The following is a 17,801-nucleotide window of genomic DNA, read 5'->3' on the forward strand; positions in this document are numbered from 1 at the left end:
AGTGTTATACACACACACCCGTCCCCACCGGTACTGTACCCCAGTGTTATACACACAGACCCATCCCCACTAATACTAAAGCACACATTGTATATAATGCATACATTCCCCAAAGTGTACAGGTGCTCCTCAGCTTACGATGGGGTTCCGTTCCGAGAAACCCATGGGAAACCAAAAATATCATACGTGGAAATGCATTGAATACACGCGATCACGTGGCCAGAAGCGAGATGCGGCTCGCTAACGGCTCGCTAACGGCCGCTGCCGTTTGCACCATCGCAAAGTCCAACTATCGCAAGCCGAAGCATCGTAAGGCGGGGAGCACCTGTACAGTGACGAGCTGTATCCACTGCACTGTCTATCAACAGTTTCTGCTCAGGGATAGCATACGTTCAGATACAGCTGCAAGTAAGAATTTACCTGTACTTGCTGGAGCTTGGAAAAGTGAGGGGGGGACCTCATTGAAACATATGGAATAGTGAGGGGCCTGGATAGAGTGGATGTGGAGAGGATGTTTCCACTAGTGGGAGAGTCTAGGACCAGAGGGCACAGCCTCAGAATTAAAGGACGTTCTTTTTGGAAGGAGATGAGGAGTAATTTCTTTAGTTAGAGGATGGTGAATATGTGGAATTCTTTGCCACAGACGGCTGTGGAGGCCACAAGTCAGTGGATATTTTTAAGGCAGAGATAGATAGATTCTTGATCAGTGCGGGTGTCAGGGGTTATGGGGAGAAGGCAGGAGAATGGGGTTAGGAGGGAGAGATAGATCAGCCATGATTGAATGGCGGAGTAGACTCGATGGGCCGAATGGCCTAATTCTGCACTTATCACTTATTACCCAAGATACTAGAGGAACAAGATGGACAACTCCTTTGAAATCGCCGATACTGAAGTGTAGTACGTAAAGGAGCCATTTTGGTAGGCAAAACCCACCGTTTGCTCTGCCTCTCGCAGTGTAATCAGTGTTTTGGGGTAACAGTATGTGTGATGATACCATTAAAATGCAGAATATATCTCATCTATCAATTCACAGATTTTTGTTATGTTTCTTTTTAAATGTTACTGCAAGTTGCTGCCGACTAAAATGGCGCCGTGACATACTATGGTTTTTAGGGTCGAGTGGTCTATCTTGTTCCTCTAGTGTCTTTGCTTATGACTGCTGTCCTTTGACATTCATTACCTGCATGTCGCCCACTTCGAAGGACCAGGTTTGCCTCTTGCTTTCAACATCCCAGACTTTGATTAAGCCGCTCATGTCTCCTGTGACAACCAACGTTGAGTCATGGCTGAAGGAAGTGGAGATGACCGAATCGTTGTGGCCTGAAGGACACATGAATTTAGTTTCGTTTAGTTTAGAGATACAGCGCGGAAACAGGCCCTTCGGCCCACCGGGTCCGCGCCGACCAGCGATCCCCGCACACTACACCCACTAGGGACAATTTTTACATTTACCAAGCCAATTAACCTACAAACCTGCACGTCTTTGAAGCGTGGGAGGAAACCGAAGATCTCGGAGAAAACCCACGCAGGTCACGGGGAGAACGTACAAATTCCGTACAGACAGCACCCGTAGTCGGGATGGAACCCGGGTCTCCGGCGCTGCATTCGCTGTAAGGCGGCAACTCTACTGCTGTGCCACCGTGACCGCCCAATTGCTGATGGAACGTCACACAGACGGCAGCCTTGCTGCTGCCCCTCCCCTCGACAATCTTATGCATGACTCTAGTCAAATCAAGTCAAGTCAATTTTATTTGTATAGCACATTTAAACACAACCCACCTTGACCAAAGTGCTGTACATCAGTTCAGGTACTAATAAACGAACAACTAAATGGCACATAAACATAACAGCACAATACATAAACAGTTCACAGCGCCCCCTCTGAGGGCCTCAAACGCTAGGGAGTAGAAATAGGTTTTGAGCCTGGACCAGAGGGCACAGCCTCAGAATTAAAGGGTGCTTTCTTAGAAAGGAGAAGAGGGGAAATTTCTTTAGTCAGAGGGTAGTTATTCTGTGGAACTCATTGCCACAGACGGCTGTGGAGGCCACAAGTCAGTGGATATTTTTAAGGCAGAGACAGACAAATTCTTGATCAGTGCGGGTGTCAGGGTTTATGGGGAGAAGGCAGGAAAATGGGGTTAGGAGGGAGAGATAGATCAGCCATGATTGAATGGCGGAGTAGACTCGGTGGGTCGTATAGCCAAATTCTACTCCCATAACTTGTGAACTTGTGATTGCTTTTGCAAATGACTGGTCAGCTTGCACTGTGCATTTTGCATCACAAACTTGGCCACATGTTGAAGATTGAGATATATATTTACACCAGCAGGGGGGAGCACTGAGTTAAGATCAAGGCCAACTCAAGATATGCTGGAGTAACTCAGCGGGTCAGGCAGCATCTGTGGAGAACATGGATAGGTGACGTTTCACAGAGTGCTGGAGTAACTCAGCGGGTCAGACAGCATCTGTGGAGAAAAAGGATGGGTGACGGTTTGGGTCAGAACCCTTTATTCTTCGTCTGAAGGCGGCTCCCGACCCGAAATGTCATCTATCTGTCTTCTCCAGAGATGCTGTCTGACATGCTGAGATACTCCAGCACTTTGTGTTTACCTTTGGTATAAACCATCATCTGAAGTTTTTCGTTCCTATATCTTGGTCTTGTTTAGTCATCGTGGATCGTGGTGGCGATCCCTCGAGGTCGAGGATGATGGTCTACGTTATGAACTCTCAAGTGGTTTACGAGTCCAATCCTGGCTTTGAAAGTTCTTTGGCATTCAGGGCAGGGAATTCCAGATGTCAGATCGGGTTTTGGTTGTTGCTGCCTCTCTTTCCGTTTACTTCTCCTTTCTTCTAATTCTGCGCGCCTGTTGGCTTTTTGGATGATGGTTGGCCAGTTTCCTGTCCTAGACATTGGTTTCCCAGTTGTCGATGTCCATTTCACATTTCTTCACGCTGGCTTTTAAGGCGTCATTGAATCTCTTCTTTTGTCCGCCTCTTTTACGTTTGCCTTCTTTAAGCAGGGAATGAAAGGATACGCGCAGGCCGAGGAGAGTCGTTCTTGGTATCTTGGGGCGGCACGGTAGCGCAGCGGTAGAGTTGCTGCTTTACAGCGAATGCAGCGCCGGAGACTCAGGTTCGATCCTGACTACGGGTGCTGCACTGTAAGGAGTTTGTACGTTCTCCCCGTGACCTGCGTGGGTTTTCTCCGAGATCTTCGGTTTCCTCCCACACTCCAAAGACGTACAGGTTTGTAGGTTAATTGGCTGGGTAAATGTAAAAATTGGCCCTAGTGGGTGTAGGATAGTGTTAATGTACGGGGATCGCTGGGCGGCGCGGACTTGGTGGGCCGAAAAGGCCTGTTTCCGCGCTGTATATATATGATATATGTTCAGCACAGGGACAACTCATGACTTTAAACCTAAGCTTTTTGTTAATCTACTCAGTGCAGGAAGTTACTGAGAGTGAGATAGGTCCTATAACAGTACAGCACACATCAGTCCACGATGAGTGTGAGAGTCAGGAAGTCATAATGCAGCTTGATAAGACTCTGGTTATTTGGCCATATTTGGTCTATTGCATGCAGTTCTGCCCATCCTATTAAAGGATGTGGAGGCTTTGGAAATGGTGCTGAGGACGTTTACCAGAATTATGCCTGGATTATGGAGTGTTATCCATAAGGAATGGTTGAACAACTTGGATTGTTTCAGTCTGAAGAAGGGTCTCGACCCGAAACGTCACCCATTCCTTCTCTCCCAAGATGCTGCCTGACCCTCCAGCATTTTGGGTCTACCACCTAAATGTATCTATCTATTTATTTGTCTATTTTGTTTAATAAATACTGAACCTCTTTTTGGTGTTTATTGTGGGATTTACAGAGATATGTCCACATAACTGTTGTGCTGCTGCAAGTAGTTGCAAATTCAATGGATATTTTTAAGGCAGAGATAGACAAATTCTTGTTTAGAACAGGTGTCAAGGGTTATGGGGTGAAGGCAAGAAAATGGGATTAGGAGGCAGAGATCAGCCATGATTGAATTGCGGAGTAGACTCGATGGGCCGAATGGCCAAATTCTACTCCTATAACTTGTGAACTTGAAATTTCATTCTTCTGTTTTGGACATATTACAATAAAACACTTGACTTTTTACAGTGCATTTCTGGCACTTACAATAGACAATAGGTGCAGCAGTAGGCAATTCGACCCTTCGGGCCAGCACCGTCATTCAATGTAATCATGGCTGATCATCCACAATCAGTACCCCGTTCCTGCCTTCTCCCCATATCCCTTGACTGCGCTATCTTTAAGAGCTCTATCTAACTCTCTCTTGAAAGCATCCAGTGAATTGGCCTCCGCTGCCTGCTGAGGCAGAGAATTCCACAGATTCATAACTCTCAGGGTGAAACAGTTTTTCCTCCTCTCCGTTCTAAATGGCCTCCCCCTTATTCCTAAACTGTGGCCCCTGCTTCTGGACTCCCCCAACATTGGGAACATGTTACCAGTCTGTACAAAATAAAATTGGCCTCTAAAATCACCTTTAAGCTTTTCCTCTCTCACTTGAACGTACGCCCTCTAGTATATGACAACTCCACCCTGGGGAAGAGATTGCGATTATCCAACTACAGGCTAGATACAGGAAGATTGTTCCCGATGATGGAGAAGTCCAGAACAAGGGGGTCACAGTTTAAGGATAAGGGGGAAGTCTTTTAGGACCGAGATGAGAAAGTTTTTTTTCACACAGAGTGGTGAATCTGTGGAATTCTCTGCCACAGAAGGTAGTTGAGGCCAGTTCATTGGCGATATTTAAGAGGGAGTTAGATGTGGCCCTTGTGGCTAAAAGGATCAGGGGGTATGGAGAGAAGGCAGGTACGGGATACTGAGTTGGATGATCAGCCATGATCATATTGAATGGCGGGGCAGGCTCGAAGGGCCGAATGGCCTACTCCTGCACCTATTTTCAATGTTTCTAAGTTTCTATGACTGTGAACCATTACCTGTACACTCCAGCAACACTGCCCCGTCAGTCAGCCTCCACACATACGCCACGTCATCCTCACCCCCGGACACGGCCAGACTGTTGGTCTTGGGGTCCAAACTCAAGCAGAACACAGCCTCTGGAAAGAACAAGTCACACTGAGTCACAACCACAGATACCCCTCCCGCCTATAGGGGGCGGCACAATTGCACTGCTGGTAGAGCCGCTGCCTTACAGCGCCAGAGACCTGCACTCGATTAGACTGTAGAGATACAGACCATTCGGCCCACCGAGTCCATGCCGACCTGTGATCACCCCACACACTAACACTACACGGCACGGTAGCGCAGCGGTAGAGTTGCTGCCTTACAGCAAATGCAGCGCCGGAGACTCAGGTTCGATCCTGACTACGGGCGCCGTCTGTACGGAGTTTGTATGTTCTCCCAGTGACCTGCGTGGGTTTTGTCCGAGATCTTCGGTTTCCTCCCACACTCCAAAGACGTGCAGGTATGTAGGTTAATTAACTGGGTAAATGTAAAAATTGTCCCTAGTGTGTGTAGGATAGTGTTAGTGTGCGGGGATCGCTGGGCGGCGCGGACTCGGTGGGCCGAAGGGCCTGTTTCGGCGCTGTATCTCTAAATCTAAAAAAAAAATCTATCTTGCACACTGACCTCTGTGATCATGAAGACCCTTGAAAGACTTGTGCTGGCCCAGCTGAAAAACATCACAAACCCCCTGCTGGACCCTCTGCAGTTTGCATACAGGGCCAATAGATCGGTGGACGACGCAGTGAGCCTAGGCCTGCACCTCATCCTCCAGCACCTAGACCGCAAGGGGACCTGTGCAAGAATTTTGTTTGTGGATTTTAGTTCTGCATTTAACACCATTGTGCCAGAGCTACTACACTCCAAACTCTCCCAGCTGACTGTGCCTGAACCCCTCTGTCAGTGGATCATCAACTTTCTGACAGGCAGGAGGCAGCATGTGAGGCTGGGAAAGCACATCTCGGACCCGCAGACCCTCAGCATAGGAGCACCGCAAGGCTGCGTACTCTCCCCTCTCCTTTACTCTCTCTACACCAACGACTGCACCTCCACAGACTCCTCTGTCAAGCTCCTCAAGTTTGCGGATGACACAAACCTGATTGGACTGATCCAGGATGGGGAGGAATCTGCCTACAGATGGGAAGTGACACAGCTGGCGTCCTGGTGCCATCGCAACAACCTGGAGCTCAATGCTCTCAAGACTGTGGAACTAATTGTAGACTTTCGAAGAGCTCCCTCTCCCCTCCCCCAGTCACATCTGTGGAAACATTTAAGTTCCTTGGAACCACCATCGACTCCATAGTCAAAAAGGCCCAACAGAGGATGTACTTCCTGCGGCAGCTGAGAAAACACAATCTGCCACAGGCAATGATGGTCCAGTTTTATACTGCCATCGTAGTCTGTCCTCACCTTCTCCATCGTGGTCTGGTTTGGCTCAGCAACCAAGCACAACATCTGGAGGCTGCAACGGATCGTTCGCACAGCTGAGAAGGTTGTTGGCTGCAACCTGCCCCCCATTGATGAACTGTACACTGCAAGGGCCAGGAAGCGAGCGGGCAAGATCATCTCTGACCCCTCTCACCCTGGCCACAAGCTCTTTGAAGCACTTCCCTCTGGAAGGCGACTCCAGACTGTCAAAGCAGCCACAGCCAGACATAAAAACAGCTTTTTTTCACGAGCAGTAGCTCTACACGACAGCGGGGGCTGTGCGGGTCGGTCGCCTCGGTAGGGGTCGAGTTGTCTGTACGTGGGAGGGGCATGGGGGAAGAGAGAGGGGACGTTTTTGGCCTCCATCACAGTGAGGGGGTGTTTGGAGTCACTGTGATGGATGTTTGTGTTGGGGTTGTGTCTTGTGTTTTTTGTACTGCTGGCTAAGTACAAATAAACCTCTGTATTCCTGTAATCTCGTTCTGAACGAATGACAAATAAAGCTATTTTGGATTTTTGGATTTTGGATTTTGCTCTGGTATTTTATTTCATTCTTCTCATGTGTAAATTATCATGTTTTATTCTCAATTGTTTACTGTATGTCATGTTGTTACTTGCGAGCAAAGCACCAGGGCAAATTCCTTGTATGTGTACATACTTGGCTAATAAAATGTATTCAAATCAATTGCCTGACCCGCTGCGTTATCTCCCCTGCAATGGGGCAGATTGAGCAAACCATATAAACGTTTCACTTACTTGTGTGTCTGGTGAAAGTGAGATCGCTGTCATCCTGAACCACCTCCATACATTCCTCATCCTCCGTCTCCCAAGCCCCCTCATCCACCGCCTCCTCCACCTCGCCCGCCAGCTCATCTGCAGGAGAGGACGAGATTGAAAGGAAGATTTAATGTTATTATTATAAAATGGAGATGGACAGATTCTTGATTAGTGCCGGGGTCAGGGGTTACAGGGAGAAGGCAGGGGAATGGGGCTAGGAGGGAGAGATAGATCAGCCGTGATTGAATGGCGGAGTAAACTTGATGGATGGAATGGCCTAATTCTACTCCTAGAACTTCTGAACATGTTCCAAGGTTCAGTGAAAAGCCTTGGTTTTGCATGCTAATCACACAGACCAGATAATACCATTCTGAAGAAGGGGCTCGACCCAAAACGTCACCCATTCCTTCTCTCCCGAGATGCTGCCTGTCCCGCTGAGTTACTCCAGCACTCTGTGAAACGTCACCCATTCCTTCTCTCCCGAGATGCTGCCTGACCCGCTGAGTTACTCCAGCATTTTGTCTCTACCATACACAAATATAGGTACAATAAGTAGAGCAATAGATAGGGCGGCACAGTGGCGCAGCGGTAGAGTTGCTGCCTCACAGCGCTAGAGACTCGGGTTCGATCCTGTCTGTACGGAGTTTGTATGTTCTCCTTGTGACCACGTGGGTTTGCTCGTTTCCTTCCACACTCCAAAGACATACAGATTTGTAGGTTAATTGGCTTTGATGAATTGGCATTGTCCCTAGTGTTTAGGATAGTGCTAGTCTATGGAGACCGCTGGTCGGCGTGAACTAGGTGGGCCGAAGGGCCTGTTTCCAAGCTGCATCTCTGAACTAAACTAAACCAAAGGGGAAAATACAGAATACAGAATATAATGCTCAGCAGAGCAGCCTATCAGTTCCATGGACAAAGTCAATGGGTAGATGTGAATCGGACAGCACCCTAGCTTATGGAAGGGCTGTTCAGAAGCCTGATCAGAGAGGGGAAGAAGCTGTTCCTGAGTCTGGTGGTGCGCGCTTTCATCTGATGATGTGTTTAATTTGACAGGAGCAGGAAGGCGATGGAATTTGCAGGGTGGGACATGTCTGTCCCGAGGTAACGTAAAGTGCAGATGGAGTCGATGGTGGGGAGTCAGGTCTTTGCGATGGACTGGGGTACATCTACAACTCTGCAATTTCCTGCGCTCTTGGATAGAGCTGTTCCCGAACCAAACGGTGAAACAACTCGACAGTGTGCTTTCTACGGTACTTTTTCACAGGGAATGAAGATCTAGTTAAGAAGCCATCGGACCCCGGTCCAAGCCCCCAACTACACCCCATCGATCCTCACCCCCCATCTCCTTCCCGACCACCTCATTTCCCCCTACATACCCCTCATGCACCCCTTCCTCCCTCCCTACGTTCTCCTCCCCACCTTCCCCCACCCCCATCATTCCCTCCCCTCCCCTCCTCATCCCCCATTCTCTCCCCAGTCCCATGCATCCTATTCCTCTCAGTTCCCTATAACCCTCCCCATTCCCTCCCTCCCTAGACTCCTCCTACCCTATACTCCCTTCATCCTCCCCCTCCCACCCTCCCCCTATCCCCTCCCCAGATCCCTATCCCCCTCCCTCCCCATCCCTACCTCCCCTATCCACTCTCCTCAACCCCCTCCCTCCCTCTCTATCCCACTCCCCCCTCCCTCATCTCCCTATCCATCCATCCATCCTCCTCCCCCCCTATCCCCCTGCCATCTCTATCCCCATCTCTCCTATCCCCTCTCCCTCCCTCCTTATCCCCTTCCGTCCCTCCCTCCCCATATCCCTCATCTCCGTACTCCTCCCTCCCCCTGTATCTCCCTCCCTCCCCCTGTATCTCCCTCCCTCCTTACCCCCTCCCACCCTCCTTATCCCCCATCCCCACCACTCCTCACCCTCACCCGCCTCCTCCTCGTTCTCGCTCAGCTCGATCACCTCCACGATCTCCTCGCCTTCGTGCAGCTCCAGCTGGGAGCTCAGCTCTGGTTCCGTCATCTCCACCTGCACTGACAGGCGCTGTGACTAGTACTCTAGCACTGCAACTAGCGCTATAACTAGTACACTAGCGCCGTATCTAGTACACTAGTCCTGTAACTAGTACACTAGCGCCGTATTTAGTACACTAGTGCTGTAACTAGTACACTAGCACTATAACTAGTACACTAGCACTATAACTAGTACACTAGCGCTATGACTAGTGCACTAGCACTATAACTAGTACACTAGCGCTATAACTCGATCACTAGCGCTATAACTAGTGCACTAGTGCTGCAACCAGTACACTAGCGCTGTAACTATTGTACTAACACTATAACCGGTACACTAGCGCTGTAACTAGTACACTAGCGCTATAACTAGTGCACTAGTGCTGTAACCAGTACACCAGCGATGTAACCAGTGCACTAGCGATGTAACTAGTACACTAGCGCTGTAACGAGTACACTAGCGATGTAACGAGTACACTAGCGCTGTAACTAGTACACTAGCGCTGTATCTAGTGCTATAACTAGTACACTAGCACTATAATTAGTGCACTAGCGCTATAACTAGTGCTGTAACTAGCACTCCGCCCGCCGGCCTGACCGACGCCGCCGTCGCCGGAGACAGCGCCTCACGCATGCGCCGCCCGCCAGGCCGCCCCTCCCCCCGGGTGACCAATGGGAGCCGTGAGCGGCCGCTGTCGTCACACATGTTAACCAATGGCCGTCATGGGGAGGCGGGCCCCGCGCAAGGCCCGCTTGGGGATGTAGTCCGTCGTGCTTGGAATGGAACCGGATCACCTGAGCTCCGGCTCGCCCCAGCGCCGCCAGTCACCCCGCCGATCACGGAGAGAAAAACCTGGTCGAAGAAACGACACCCGGAGCCCGGTCTCAGCTGCTGTCTATCCGCGGAGGACTACAACTCCCGCGAGCCCTTGCGGCGGCGGCGGCGACGGTAGGCTGCGCCGTGCCGTGCGAGCGGGGCATGCCGGGATACAGGAGGACCGCGATGGCGGCGGCTCGGAGGACCGGGTGGTGGTTGCTGCTGATGCGAGGTAAATGTCCTGTTCCACATCTACTAGGAGGCCAAGACCATCTGTTATCTATCTGCACATAATCCATCTCCAGCTTCCTCTGCCATTTAGAGAGAAACAGAGCTCCCCCTGAGGTCACTCTTAACTCTCTTCCCTCTCACCTTAAGCCTCTCCCCTCTAGTTTTAGAAACATAGACATAGAAACATAGAAAATAGGTGCAGGAGTAGGCCATTCGGCCCTTCGAGCCCTGGGACCCTAAACCCTGGGAAAAAGACTGTGGGTGTTGACTTTATCCAGGTTCCTCATGATCTTGTGCACCTCAATAGGATCAACCCTCAGCCATCTTCTCCTTGGATTGTCACCTTGTGGTGGTGGAGAAGCTCTTGTGGTCCTGAGACCCTGAGAGCGATGTCGTCTGGAGCTACGCTCCTGGTGGGGTCACCCATGGCGGTGAGGTCGAGGGGGAAGGTCCCTGACAAAGAGCGATCCAACCAAGACCTCAACGGTGGAACAGGCGGAGGATAAGAAAATAACTGCAGATGCTGGTACAAATCGAAGGTGTTTATTCACAAAATGCTGGAGTAACTCAACAGGTCAGGCAGCATCGCAGGAGAGAAGGAATGGGTGACGCTTCGGGTCGAGATCCTTCTGACCTCTGAAGAAGGGTCTCGACCCGAAACGTCACCCATTCCTTCTCTCCTGAGATGCTGCCTGACCTGTTGAGTTACTCCAGCATTTTGTGAATGAACAGGCGGAGGATGATGGCTGACTTTAGTGGAGCATCACAACGGCTGGGAAGTTGGATGGATGAAGGCTGCAGCAGAAAAGGGTCCCCGGTCGTCTTGGACTCCACGCCACTGGATCCTGACCCAGATTTGTCAAGGACCGTGTGGTGACTGTCTGTGCACCAGTCTCCCCACGTTAAACACAGTCACCCACAGGCGTCCTTACAAGAGAGCCGTCACACTCGCTTCCAGTGACCGCCGATGATGACAACCCCTCAGCCTCCTTTCAAGATCTGGAATAGATTGGGTGAATGGGGTCTTTTACCCAGAACAGGGGAATCACGAGCCAGAGGGATGGGTTTGAGGTGAGAAGGGAAAGATTTAATATGAACTAGATTTAATATGAACTAGTTACAGTGCTAGTGTACTAGTTACAGCACTAGTGTACTAGTTACAGTGCTAATGTACTAGTTACAGTGCTAGTGTACTAGTTACAGTGCTAGTGTACTAGTTACAGCACTAGTGTACTAGTTACAGCGCTAATGTACTAGTTACAGCGCTAGTGTACTAGTTACAGCACAAGTGTATTAGTTACAGTGCTAGTGTACTAGTTACAGCGCTAGTGTACTAGTTACAGCACTAGTGTACTAGTTACAGCACTAGTGTACTAGTTACAACACTAGTGTACTAGTTACAGTGCTAGTGTACTAGTTACAACTCCCTAGTTACAACTCCCTATTTCTACTCCCTAGCGTTTGAGACTCATTGAGGAGGCGCTGTGAACTGTTTGCGTGCTACTGTATGTTTCATTTTTTTCCCTTAGTACCTAATCAGATGTACAGCACTTTGGTCAACGTGGGTTGTTTTTAACTGTGCTATACAAATAAAATTGACTTGACTTGACTTGACAACACTACTGTACTAGTTACAGCACTAGTGTACTATCTACAGCACTAGTGTACTAGCTACAGCGCTAGTGTACTAGTTATAGCACAAGTCCACTAGTTACAGCATCTTGTGTCTTCGGTGTAAACCAGCATCTGCAGTTCCTTCCCTACCACACGGAGCTTAGATGGGATATGTTGGTGGGCATGGGTGGGTAACGGCACAGTGGCGCAGCGGGTAGTTGTGGGAGCACATGGGTAACGCTCTGTGATCTGCTTCCCCCACAGGTTCCCGGTTCAGCCGCACCATTGTCACCGCCTGCTGCCACGTCCCGCCCGGCCGTGGTCGCCCGGCAACAAGCATGCCGGCACTCGGTGACAGATGCATCCACTGTAACTGCGGTAACAGACGGGCACCGCGGGCACAGGAGCCCCCTGGCGGTACGGAGCCACGGCTCCCAGAGTACATCCCGCAGCGCAGAGCCAAGAACCCGATGGGCAAGGTCGGGCTGGCCTGGTGAGCCTGGCAACGGCGTGGGCCGGGGGGAGGAGGGAGCGTCGCTGCTTGCTGGAGGATAGTTTAGTTCAGAGATACAGCGCGGAAACAGGCCCTTCAGCCCACTGTGTCCGCACCGACCAGCGATCCCCGCACACTAACACTATCCTACACACACTAGGGACAATTTACATTCACACCAAGCCGATTAGCCTACAAACCTGCACATCATTGGGATGTGGGGGAAACCGGAGTGCCCGGAGAAACGACACCGCGACGCTGTATTTGTTTTAACCAATAATAAACGTAATCAATTATTTCTAATAAGATGTACAGTACAAAACAATACCAACAAACCCACCACCATTATGCAAAGTAATGCAGATAATCTTAAATACCAAATATAATGAATATTGTATAACTATCTTAAAATCCTTGTCCAGGATGCATTCAACCCCCCCCCCCCCTCGCAGTGCCCAGCGGTCCCAGAAACCCCCCAGGGTGTCCGTGGACAGCGCGTAGTCCCCCATCAGTGCCACCCGGGCGCGGACGTAACCCCGGAAAAAGGGCAGGCGGCCGGCTCGGGCAGAGCCCTCTCCCACCTGGCGCCGTGACTCGCGGATGGCCAGCTTGGCCAGGCCCAGGAGCAACCCAACCCAACCAGGACATCTTCAGCCCCACCACCCCACCCTCTCCCCCATGCACAGGGGGTCCAAAGATGAGAGTGGTGGGTGTGAAGTGCAGCCAGAAGGCAAGGAGCAGCCCCTTTAGATACTGGAACAGGGGCTGCAACGTCTGTCAGTGAGTGGTGTGGGGGGGGGCGGGTGGGGTGGGGAGATGGGCACGGACGATGCTGGAGGACTGAAGGGACGAGTAATGGGAGCAGCGGCAGACTGACTGACCTCTCGATGGCACAGTCAGTCAGGGTGTGACACACAGCCTGTCACGGTGTGATTGACCCCGCACACTAGTGCACGGTATGACTGACCCCTGCACACACCGCACCGTCACACCTGCCACGTTAGCGGGCTGGAAGAATGTGTGTTCCACGTGTACACGGAGTGTGTGAGTCTGTGTTCCACGTGTACATGGAGTGTGTGAGTCTACCACGTGTACATGGAGTGTGTGTCTGTGTTCCACGTGTACATGGAGTGTGTGAGTCTGTTTCACGTGTACATGGAGTGCGTGAGTGTGTTCCACATGTACATGGAGTGTGTGAGACTGTGTTTCACGTGTACATGGAGTGTGTGAGTCTGTGTACCACGTGTACATGGAGTGTGTGAGACTGTTTCACGTGTACATGGAGTGTGAGTCTGTGTTCCACGTGTACATGGAGTGTGTGAGTCTGTGTTCCACGTGTACATGGTGTGTGAGTCTGTGTTCCACGTGTACATGGAGTGTGTGAGGTTGCAGCCACAGATTCACCACCCTCTGACTAAAGAAATTCCTCCTCATCTCCTTCCTAAAGGAACGTCCTTTAATTCTGAGGCTGTGCCCTCTGGTCCTAGACTCTCCCACTAGTGGAAACATCCTCTCCACATCCACTCTATCCAGGCCGCTCACTATTCTGTACGTTTCAATGAGGTCCCCCCTCATCCTTCTAAACTCCAGCGAGTACAGGCCCAGTGCCCACAAACGCTCATCATATGTTAACCCACTCATTCCTGGAATCATTCTGTAAACCTCTTCTGGACCCTCTCCTGAGCCGCACATTTGCTCACAATACTCCAAATGCGGCCTGACCAGCGCCTTATACAGCCTCGGCATTACATAATTAAGATGAACTTATAAAAGGACTGGACAAGCTAGATGCAGAAAAACATTTCCCAATGTTGGGGGAGTCCAGAACCAGGGGCCACACAGTCTAAGAATAAAGGGGAGGCCATTTAAAACTGAGGTGAGGAAAAACTTTTACACCCAGAGAGTTGTGAATTTGTGGAATTCTCTGCCACAGAGGGCAGTGGAAGCCAAATCACTGGATGGATTTAAGAGAGAGTTAGATAGAGCTCTAGGAGCTAGTGGAAACAAGGGATATGGGGAGAAGGCAGGCACGGGTTACTGATTGTGGATGATCGGCCACGATCACAATGAATGGCGGTGCTGGCTCAAAGGGCCAAATGGCCTCCTCCTGCACCTATTTTCTATGTTTCTAATATTAAATTTATTTTTGGTTTAACAAAAGCACTGGTTGACCATCATCCCCTGTCTGTGACCCGCCCCGCCCTGCCCCATATCACCCTGCCCTTCCCACCCTGCCCTGCCCCACCCTCCCCATCCTGCCCCATATCACCCTGCCCTGCCCACCCTGCCCCCACCCCACCCTGCCCCCACCCCACCCCACCCTGCCCTTCCCACCCTGCCCTTCCCACCCTGCCCTGCCCTACCCCACCACACCCCGCCCTGCCCTACCCCACCCTGCCCACCCCGCCCCGCTGCAGGTTGTTTGGCCTCCCGGCGGGCGTCATCAGCTTCCTGCTGGTCAAGCGAGAGGTGGACAAGAACCGTCTGAAGCAGATGCAGGCGCGGCAGAGGATGAAGATCGCCAATGAGGGCGATTACCAGAGCGAGAGGTACCGTCTGCATGTGGATCAGCACAACGCCACCAACAGGCCGGCCTGAGGGGCAGCTCCAGACCACCCCCTCAAACCCACTGAACAGTAGACAATAGGTGCAGGAGGAGGCCATTCGGCCCTTCGAGCCAGCACCGCCATTCAATGTGATCATGGCTGATCATTCTCAATCAGTACCCCGTTCCTGCCTTCTCCCCATAACCCCTGACTCCGCTATCCTTAAGAACAATCAGCCTCCCCCCTCAAACCCCCTGTACAATCAGCTCCCCCCCAATCCCCTCTACAATCAGCCCCCCGCCCCCCAAACCCCCTGTACAATCAGGCCCCCTCCTCAAACCCCCTGCGCAATCAGGCCCCCACCCCCCGTCAAATCCCCTGTACAATCAGCCCCCTGGACCTCTGCTTCACCAAAACCATTCAGGATCCAACACCTCACGTGGTGGCAAGGGCGGCCCGGTGGCGCAGCGGTAGAGTTGCTGCCTGACAGTGAACGCAGCGCCGGAGACCTGGGTTCCATCCGGGTGATCGTGCCAAAAGATGGGGCACATTTGGGTGGGGATGGGGGGTGGGCTTGTTACTTAAAATTGTAGAGCTGGATGTTCACACCGTTCGGTTGTAAGCTGCCCTCCCCCGGCACCTGATCCACATGTTGAGTCTGTGTCGGGGTGGGAGAGACGGATGCACTGCCTCCCAGCACAGTTGTAATCACTGGCAGTCAGCATGGCTGTAGGAATACACCGACCAGCCAAAACATTATGCCCACCTGCCCAATATGCTGTTGGTCCTCCGTGTGCAGCCCCATACGCAGCAGGGTGCGATGCACTGTGTATTGTGACACATTCCTCCCTTGATCACCATTCACATTGTCTGTGACTTGTGCCACAGTCGACCTTCTGTCGGTTCGGACCAGACGGGATAGCCTTCGTTGCCCTCGCGCATCGATGAGCCTTGGGCGCCCAACACCCTGCCTGTCGCCGGTTTGTGGTTTGTCCCTCCTCGGACCACTGTCGGTCGGTACTCACCACTGCTGACCGGGAGCACCCCACAAGCCTTGCCATTTCAGAGATGCTCTGACCCAGTCGTCTGGCCATAACAATTTGGCCCTTGTCAAAGTCGCTCAGGTCTTTACTCCTGCTCATTTCTCCTGCATCCAACACATCAACTTCAAGAACTGACTGTTCACTTGCTGCCTAATATATCCCACCCCTTGACAGGTGCCATTGTAACAAGATCATCAATGTTATTCACTTCGCCTGTCAGTGGTCATAATGTTTTGGCTGATTGGTGTAAGAGCAAAACACAAAGTACTAGAGGAACTCAGCGGGTCAGACAGCGTCTGTGGAGGGAAATGGACAGGCGATCTTTCGGCTTGACAACGTCAGTCTGAAGTAGGGTCCCTACCCAAAACCTGGCCTGCCTGTTCCCCTTCACAGGTGCTGCCTGACCCACTGAGTTCCTCCAGCAGCTTGTGCTTTGCTCATGATTCCAGCTCCTTGTACTTCTTTCTACCTGTTCAACCACACAGCCCCAGAGAGCACTGAGCTGCCACTTCTGCTGTGCTTGCAGTGTAACTACAGCCAATACTGCTTCTCAGATGTAATTATTTACAAAAGTATGATTATAATTAAAGTTTAAAGTGACTCTTAAATGTGTTTGCCTGTGTCAGTTTTGAGTCAGTGTTTGTAAGTGTTTACATTGCAACTCCACTGAAGATGCCCAAGATTGGCTGATTCATTCATTCAGCTAAATCATTCATTTGTTCTATGTTCGGGGCGTCACGGTGGCACAGCGGGTAGAGCTGCTGCCTCACGGCGCCAGAGACCCGGGTTCCATCCTGACTACGGGCGCTGTCTGTACGGAGTTTGCACGTTCTCCCCGTGACCTGCGTGGGTTTTCTCCGGCAGCTCCGGTTTCCTCCCACACTCCACTGACGGACAGGTTTGTGGACTAATTGGCTTTGGTATAATTGTAAATTGTCACTAGTGTGTAGGATAGTGTTAGTGTGCAAGGATTGCTGGTCGGCACGGACTCGGTGGGCCGAAGGGCCTGTTGTGCGCTGTATCTCTGAACCAAACCAAACTAAACTAAGCTGGAGTAACTCAGCGGGACAGGCAGCATCTCTGGAGAGAAGGAAGAAGGGTCTCGACTCGACCTCCCTCCAGAGATGCTGCCTGTCCCGCTGAGTTACTCCAGCATTTTGTGTCTATCTTCGGTTTAAACCAGCATCTGCAGTTCCTTCCTAAACTAAACTAAAAACCGGGTCGTGCAGAGGGTTGTCAACTATCCAGTGTTGAATCAGGTCTCTGACTGGGGATTATCTAGATGCCACTGAGAGCAACAACTAGGATGAAACAACATGGAGGCACTGATCATCTGTGTTTACCCTGGAGAAGGACACGGTTGCTAGGGAACTGAGGGAATTTAATTGTGATGGCTGGAAGTGAGTCCACAGTAGAATCAAGTCACGAGTCAAGAGTGTTTCATTGTCATATTTCTTGAAACGGAGCATTGAAATTCTTACTTATTTAGCACAATATACATATATAGTGTGTATCTATATACTGAACTTTCTTTTGTTTATTGTGGGTTTTACAGAGTACTAAGTTTACATATCTATTGTGCTGTCTATTGTGCTAAATAAGTAAGAATTTCAATGCTCCGTATTATATATATATATAAGATGTGTTGGAAAGAACTGTGGGACAGCGGGTAGAACTGCTGCCTCACGGCACCAGAGACTCGGGTTCCATCCTGACTACGGGTACTGTCTGTACGGAGTTTGCACGTTCTCCCCGTGACCTGCGTGGGTTTTCTCCGGGTGCTCCGGTTTCCTCCCACACTCCAAAGACGTGCAGGTTTGTAGGTTAA

At 50.9% G+C, this 17,801-nt stretch overlaps 2 protein-coding genes across 2 annotated transcripts in view; one reads left to right on the top strand and one right to left on the bottom strand.

Annotated features, from left to right (window-relative positions):
• Positions 1-9,848, bottom strand: part of aamp (angio-associated, migratory cell protein) — a 40,688-nt gene extending 30,840 nt beyond the window's left edge. Inside the window, exons 1-4 of the mRNA XM_078404339.1 lie at positions 9,140-9,848; positions 7,202-7,318; positions 4,993-5,112; positions 1,181-1,320 (exon numbers count right to left, since the gene is read on the bottom strand). Of these exons, the coding sequence (XP_078260465.1) occupies positions 1,181-1,320; positions 4,993-5,112; positions 7,202-7,318; positions 9,140-9,239 (477 nt within the window). The 5' untranslated portion in view covers positions 9,240-9,848. The remainder of the gene's footprint in view (positions 1-1,180; positions 1,321-4,992; positions 5,113-7,201; positions 7,319-9,139) is intronic.
• A 233-nt stretch (positions 9,849-10,081) lies between these two features.
• Positions 10,082-17,037, top strand: LOC144596163 (uncharacterized). The gene is made up of 3 exons (XM_078404340.1): positions 10,082-10,278; positions 12,156-12,384; positions 14,802-17,037. Exons 1-3 carry the CDS (start codon positions 10,209-10,211, stop codon positions 14,980-14,982), a joined length of 480 nt encoding a protein of 159 aa, XP_078260466.1. The 5' UTR covers positions 10,082-10,208; the 3' UTR covers positions 14,983-17,037.
• Positions 17,038-17,801: the final 764 nt, after the last annotated feature.

The sequence above is a fragment of the Rhinoraja longicauda genome, chromosome 8, assembly GCF_053455715.1.
Source record: "Rhinoraja longicauda isolate Sanriku21f chromosome 8, sRhiLon1.1, whole genome shotgun sequence".
NCBI classification, from domain to species: domain Eukaryota; kingdom Metazoa; phylum Chordata; class Chondrichthyes; order Rajiformes; family Arhynchobatidae; genus Rhinoraja; species Rhinoraja longicauda.

Bases quoted from the DNA above. Each gene is read 5' to 3' on its own strand.
- LOC144596163 (XM_078404340.1), top strand. From the start codon at position 10,209: ATGCCGGGATACAGGAGGACCGCGATGGCGGCGGCTCGGAGGACCGGG. The intron at 10,279-12,155 runs GTAAATGTCCTG...CTTCCCCCACAG, and splicing joins GTGGTTGCTGCTGATGCGAG to GTTCCCGGTTCAGCCGCACC. The intron at 12,385-14,801 runs GTGAGCCTGGCA...GCCCCGCTGCAG, and splicing joins GGCAAGGTCGGGCTGGCCTG to GTTGTTTGGCCTCCCGGCGG.